This window comes from Anastrepha obliqua, chromosome 5, assembly GCF_027943255.1.
Source record: "Anastrepha obliqua isolate idAnaObli1 chromosome 5, idAnaObli1_1.0, whole genome shotgun sequence".
NCBI classification, from domain to species: Eukaryota; Metazoa; Arthropoda; class Insecta; order Diptera; family Tephritidae; genus Anastrepha; species Anastrepha obliqua.
In genome coordinates this window covers 127,994,132-128,000,550 of record NC_072896.1, presented here as the reverse complement: position 1 = coordinate 128,000,550, position 6,419 = coordinate 127,994,132, and the positions used below count along the sequence as shown (strand labels likewise).

At 35.8% G+C, this 6,419-nt stretch overlaps 1 protein-coding gene across 1 annotated transcript; it reads right to left on the bottom strand.

The window, feature by feature from the left end:
- Positions 1 to 217: 217 nt before the first annotated feature.
- Positions 218 to 1,613, bottom strand: LOC129247363 (protein farnesyltransferase/geranylgeranyltransferase type-1 subunit alpha). Its single transcript, XM_054886476.1, has 3 exons — positions 1,340 to 1,613; positions 895 to 1,249; positions 218 to 829 (listed from the first exon to the last, which is right to left on the bottom strand). Exons 1-3 carry the CDS (start codon positions 1,473 to 1,475, stop codon positions 346 to 348), a joined length of 975 nt encoding a protein of 324 aa, XP_054742451.1. The 5' UTR covers positions 1,476 to 1,613; the 3' UTR covers positions 218 to 345.
- Positions 1,614 to 6,419: the final 4,806 nt, after the last annotated feature.

Below are 6,419 nucleotides of genomic sequence, written 5' to 3'. Positions count from 1 at the left end.
TGTTGAATTACGCAAGCTGTTTGCTGGATGTTGGCAAATATGTACAAGTACGTGCATATACACACATTTCGCTGCTATGCACACTTGAAAATATTATTACGAGGTTTACCGGTACTAGTTTATAGCAGTTATAAATATAGCTTATAAAAGGGCATAGTGCCAGCATTGAGATTACGTGCGTACATACTTATGTGGAGAAACATACGGCAAAGCCATATTGAAATTTCCGAGGTGTTTTATTAATATTTTATAAGAATACAGTAATATATTATACACAAATGTTGTAAAAAATTTAACCAAATTATCGACTTAATGACTATACCCAAAATACCGCAATGCACTTTCTCACTTTTGCGATAGTTTTGACTTTAATTGATCTGCAACATATTGCCAATATTTACTTCGCACAATATCATGTGTTTTAGACATGTCGCTGCAAAGGTTGTATACTTTCCTCGACAACACTTCAGACTCAGCTGTCTCACTTTGTTGTAAGCACTGCTCTCTATACATATCGATTAGGAATGCTAGAAGATACGGCGAACGTACCCCATTCGCGTACAATTCTTCACAAAATGCTAAAACATCCGAGTTTTGGTTGTATGACTCATCTGCACATTGCCTTAGAATTCCCCCTAAGTAATTCCAAGCACTTTCATTGTTTTTTACAACGCGTATGCGATTCATTGTATACTGAGTCTCTCGTTGCACAACTTCGGGAGTAAAACCGAAGTGCTTAAGTACAAAAAAGCGTTGATTCCATGCGGAGTTGTTACGAATATCTTCCGCAATCAGGCGGTCCACAAATGTTAGTTCATTTTCGAAGAGACTATAAAATTAAACTAAATTAAATTCATTTCAATCTTGGAAAGCGGCATCTTGAATATTACTTACTCGAATGTTTTTATGGCCCATTGCCGATGTTGCCAAGCATGGTAATTTTTGTTATCGCGCTCCAGAGCTATCTCAGTCAACTCCAGTTCTTTTGAGGAATCATTTAACATTTCCACAATAACACGTCGATGGTGCCAAACCTGGTAGTTCTTCGCATTGTCACGTATAACTTCATCCAAATAATTCAACTCCTCGTACAGATCGCAGTCCAACGCCCTTAAAATATCACGCCGGTACTGCCACACTGTATAATTAGCTGGATTTAGTCGAAGAGCGTCTGCCGTCAGCTCAAGCGCTCGACGTGATTTTTCTTTATGCGTGAGAACAGCTCGAAAGTAATCGAAGACTTCGCGAACTGTAAGTCAAAAATGACAAAGATAAAAAAATTAAAATGGTAACAGTTCTTCACAGTGTCTTCCATTTTTAATTATTCAAGTGAACTTGCATTTGGGACTGTAAGCTATAGCAACCACGGGGTGCTCGCCATCATCTTGTGGAATAGGAATCACATCAGACCACTCGTTGCGCTGGCTATATGGAACCCATTCTTCAGACCAGTCGTCACTATCACTGTCACTCATTTTACGACGATTTACTTCTGTCTTCACGGAAAATACCGAACAAATTTCTTCATAAAAATACGAACGAATAAAATTTACAAAAACCCCTTTGCGACAGAACGATCAGCTGACTCACAAGCTCTGTTCTATTAATCATACAATTTGACGGTCGCTATATACTGTGTTGATAAACGCAGCGAAATTAATCAGCTCCACTGATACAACGATATTTTAAAATATTTGTTAATTTGTGTTAAATGTGCAATATTTAAATGAATTATAGAAGACTTACATATATTGAACGTATTTCATTAATTTAAGGCACTTAATGCATATTTTTTCCTCACCTTTCAACAGAACACAAGCAAACTCAAGAATGTGTGATACAAATTTCGTCGCCAGCTGGTTTTTGTTCACAAATGATGGTCACAAAGTGTAGCGTTTCCCTATAACTCATTGATGTCTATCGCATACTTAACTTCTCTGCATTGTGAATTCTTTTGTAAAATATTCACAATGAGCGAATTTATTGAATGTTTAGTAATTATACCTTAGTAAAAACGAAATTGAATCGGGTGGTAATCGTCCGCTAAAACGCAAGGAATACGTAAGCAAATCCGGTTATCCGACGTGGTGAAACGGGCCCTCACATTGGATCTGTATGTCTAAGGGGTTACATGGGTTTCGTGGGTTCAAAAAATCGATTTTTTTTGGCTTATTAATTTCTACAACATCTCAAGAATATTGTCCTAAATTTTGAAGTCGATCCGAATAATAGTTTCGGATATACAGCCTTCGGAATGTGTGCGCTGCAAGCCATTTTTATTGTTACTCAAAACTTTAAACGCGTTTTTCTCGGAAGTGTGTTTTCAAAGTCGGTTGTCAAATGTTCTCGAAAACTACTCAACCGATTTTGATGAAATTTTACACAGGTGTTCGAGATACAACTTACTCGTGCTTGAACAAAGGATTTTTTTTTTTCAATTACAACTATTTAAAAAAAAACAAAATGTCAAGCAAATTAGACCGAAATTTTCATTTTTTTGGAAAGATGTCTGCCAAAATTCCAATTTTTATTTTTTTTTTCTTTCCTTCATTCAAGCACGAGTTTAACACGAGTTTAAAACACTTATTTTTGTTTTTTCATTTTTAATGATCCTGTCAGGAGTTATGCTGACAACGCGGACGCACCTTTTTTTCGAGGGGTCACCGGAAATGACTTCACAATGGAGGAGTTTTAAGTTTTTTTTTTTTGAAAATTTCAGAAATTATTCTTTAAATATGTTTCTATAAGACAGAAGAAAGTTTGAATTAAATAAATAATTTTTTACATAGAAAAAAACAATTATATTGAAAATAGGCGTTTTTTTACCCGACAAAACCCATGTAACGCCTTAAATAAGAACAAGTCAGTGGTGTTTTTTATTATATCAAATGGCATTAAATGAAACTGTAATTAATTGAATCACGCTTGTATTTTCGATAAAAGCTCGAAAAGGTATAGAAACAGGCTTGCGAAGGAGAAATATGGGAATAATGTAGCGTCCGCCATTAATGCGAGCGGTAAGTGACTATTTTAAAAATAAAGCATTTTTTATATAAAATTTTTTAATAATTGTAATTTAACAGCCTCAAAATCGGTGCAGATCATTTCGCGATCAATATGAAAAAAAGTGGTTCATCACCTTCGCGAAGTGCGGCGTAAGAGTTTGGTGGATTGAAATACGGCGGCAGGTAGCGCCACAAAATTAGGGATAATAACAATAAATTTAAATAATATTTTTAGTTATATTCAAGAAATGTTGCGATTTGCATTTCTATTTGTTTAATCCTCCGTTGAGCACCCGGGTCTGGCCAGACTAGTTTTTCAACTTTGGACGTAAATTTAACATATTTTTATTACAACTAACACCTCGATATTCCAGGTAGCTTCTTAAATTAAATTGTCTCTCGATTTAGGGATATAACCTTTTAAAAAGGATCCTCGAACAGGACGAAAAAAGGGCAAACCCGGGTGCCCAACCGAATGTTTTAAAAAAGTTATCCAACGGAGGGTTAACATGTCAATATGCATATGTATGTAGGTGCAATATTTTTATTTTTTATTTTTCCATAACAAGCTAATGTGCAATATATAGATTTATGAATTACTATTTTATGTTTTTGATCCCGTTATTTTAAAAAAATTTTTATACATCATGGTAGAAATTTGAATAAATAAATGAATTTTCATTTATTTGAAAAAAGATCTATAAATTTGTGACAGACCTATAATGCGATTATTAACTATTATGTTCAGAAATAGTCGGACAAAAAAAACAGTCAGAATTTTGATACCAGCTGCTTTTGACAGTCAACTATATTAATACAGCCCAAAAATCGTAAACATAAAGACAATACATTCCCAGTCTATTGCTTCAACAAAGTATGGTATTAAATTTCATCAAACAGAAAATCATTTTCGCAATTCAATTTAAAATAAAGACCTAGCAGAGTTAGCGGCAGCAGTAGCCGAATGGTTTGTTGCATTACTACTATTCGAAGAGTATAGGTGCGAATCTCCACGAAACACCAAAATGAAGAACAAGTTTTTCTAATAGCGGTCGCTCTTCTGACGACAATGGCAAGCCTCCGAGTGCATTTCTGCCTTGAAGAAGCTCCTCATAAAATATGTATCTGCCGTTTGGAGTCGGCTTAAAATTGTAGGTCCCTCCATTTGTGGAAAAACATCAAGATGTACGCCACAAATAGGAGGAGAAGCTCTTCCAAACACCCTTTAAATTATATGTATATACACTAGCTTATACCCGTGGGTTTCACCCCACATTTCTATCAAAAAGTATGCTATGTAAATAAAACAACTTTAGCTTTTTTAAGGCAGTTTAGGTATTATTTAAAACGATCGGATATACGACATTTTTTCTTATATTATTTTGAGTATAAATAAAAAGGTTTTTCGGTGCGCCAATTCTGGAGCAGGCTACATATAATTGGCCATGAGTTGGTTAGATTGCTAGACTGTTTACTTACCGATAAAGCTTTACCAATAAGAGAATGCATTCAATTCAGCAATACCTCTATCATTGATAATATAAATTCTGTTCTATATCAAATGGTCTAACCCCCATTTTTCTCTAAGCTCATATTTTTTCTAGGAGTACTAGATACTAACTTCATTAAACTTTTTACCATTTTTTGGTATTCTACCATAAATGCGTCCAGTGATATGCAGCATGAAAAATCCCATTTGTATAGGAGGTGTCACGCCCTATTTCTAGCTATCACCAGTTTTCATGCAGGTGTTAGGTATTAACCTTATATAATCTCTTATCAAATTTCAGTTGTCTAGCCCAAATACTTCCGGAGATATGGACAATGAAAAATTGCATATATATGGGAGGTGCTAAGCCCCCTTTATCGTTTTTCTCAGTTTTCTTGGAGGTGTTAGGGATTAACCTCATATAACCCCTTACCAAATTTCATTGGCTAGGCTAGGCCAGAGATATGGACTATAAAAAATTCCAGTTGTATGGGAGGTGCCACGCCCTCTTTTTCGTTATACGCAGTTTTTCTGGATGTGGTAAGGATTAATGTCATATAACCCCTTACCAAATTTCAGTAGTCTAACGTAAATACTTCCAGAAATACGGACTGTTAAAAATTCCATTTGTATGGGAGGTACCACGCCCCCTATATATATCAAAATATTTTTTAGCCCATGACCATCCCGGTAAGGTATCCAGTTCGTGTTTCAAATTTGGTTACGGTCGGTTTATGCGTTTAGGCGCAAGTCGATGTATATAAAAAAATCCCGTTGTATGGGAGGTGCCACGCCTCCTTTTTAGTTATACGCAGTTTTTCTGGATGTGGTAAGGATTAATTTCATATAACCCCTTACCAAATTTCAGTAGTCTAACGTAAATCCTTCTAGAAATACGGACTGTTAAAAATTCCATTTGTATGGGAAGTGCCACGCCCCCTATATATATCAAAATATTTTTTAGCCCATGACCATCCCGGTAAGGTATCCAGTTCGTGTTTCAAATTTGGTTACGGTCGGTTTATGCGTTTAGGACAAGTCGATCTATGTATATAAAAAATTCCAGTTGTATGGGAGGTGCCACGCGCCCTTTTTCGTTATACGCAGTTTTTCTGGATGTGGGAAGGATTAATGTCATATAACCTCTTACCAAATTTCAGTAGTCTAACGTAAATACTTCCAGAAATACGGACTGTTAAAAATTCCAGTTGTATGGGGGGTACCACGCCCCCTTCTTCGTTATACACAGTTTTTGTGGATGTGGTAAGGTTTAATGTCATATAACCCCTTACCAAATTTCAGTGGTCTAACGTACATAAATACTTTCAGAAATACGGACTGTTAAAAAATCCCTTTGCATGGGAGGTGCCACGCCCCCTCTTTAGTTATACGCAGTTTTTGTGGATGTGGTAAGGATTAATGCCATATAACCCCTTACCAAATTTCAGTAGTCTAACGTAAATACTTCCAGAAATACGGACTCTTAAAAATTCCAGTTGTATGGGGGGTACCACGCCCCCTTTTTCGTTATACACAGTTTTTCTGGATGTGGTAAGGATTAATGTCATATAACCCCTTACCAAATTTCATTAGTCTAACGTAAATACTTCCAGAAATACGGACTGTTAAAAAATCCATTTGCATGGGAGGTGCCACGCCCCCTCTTTAGTTATACGCAGTTTTTCTGGATGTGCTAAGGATTAATGTCATATAACCCCTTACCAAATTTCATTAGTCTAACGTAAATACTTCCAGAAATACGGACTGTTAAAAAATCCATTTGCATGGGAGGTGCCACGCCCCCTCTTTAGTTATACGCAGTTTTTCTGGATGTGCTAAGGATTAATGTCATATAACCCTTTACCAAATTTCAGTGGTCTAACGTAAATACTTTCAGAAATACGGACTGTTAAAAAATCCATTTG

Coding starts and splice junctions, on each gene's coding strand:
- LOC129247363 (XM_054886476.1), bottom strand. CDS start 1,475: ATGAGTGACAGTGATAGTGACGACTGGTCTGAAGAATGGGTTCCATAT. Junction 1,250..1,339: donor TATAGCTTACAGTCCCAAAT/GCAAGTTCACTT, acceptor TTTGACTTACAG/TTCGCGAAGTCTTCGATTAC. Junction 830..894: donor TGGGCCATAAAAACATTCGA/GTAAGTAATATT, acceptor TTAATTTTATAG/TCTCTTCGAAAATGAACTAA.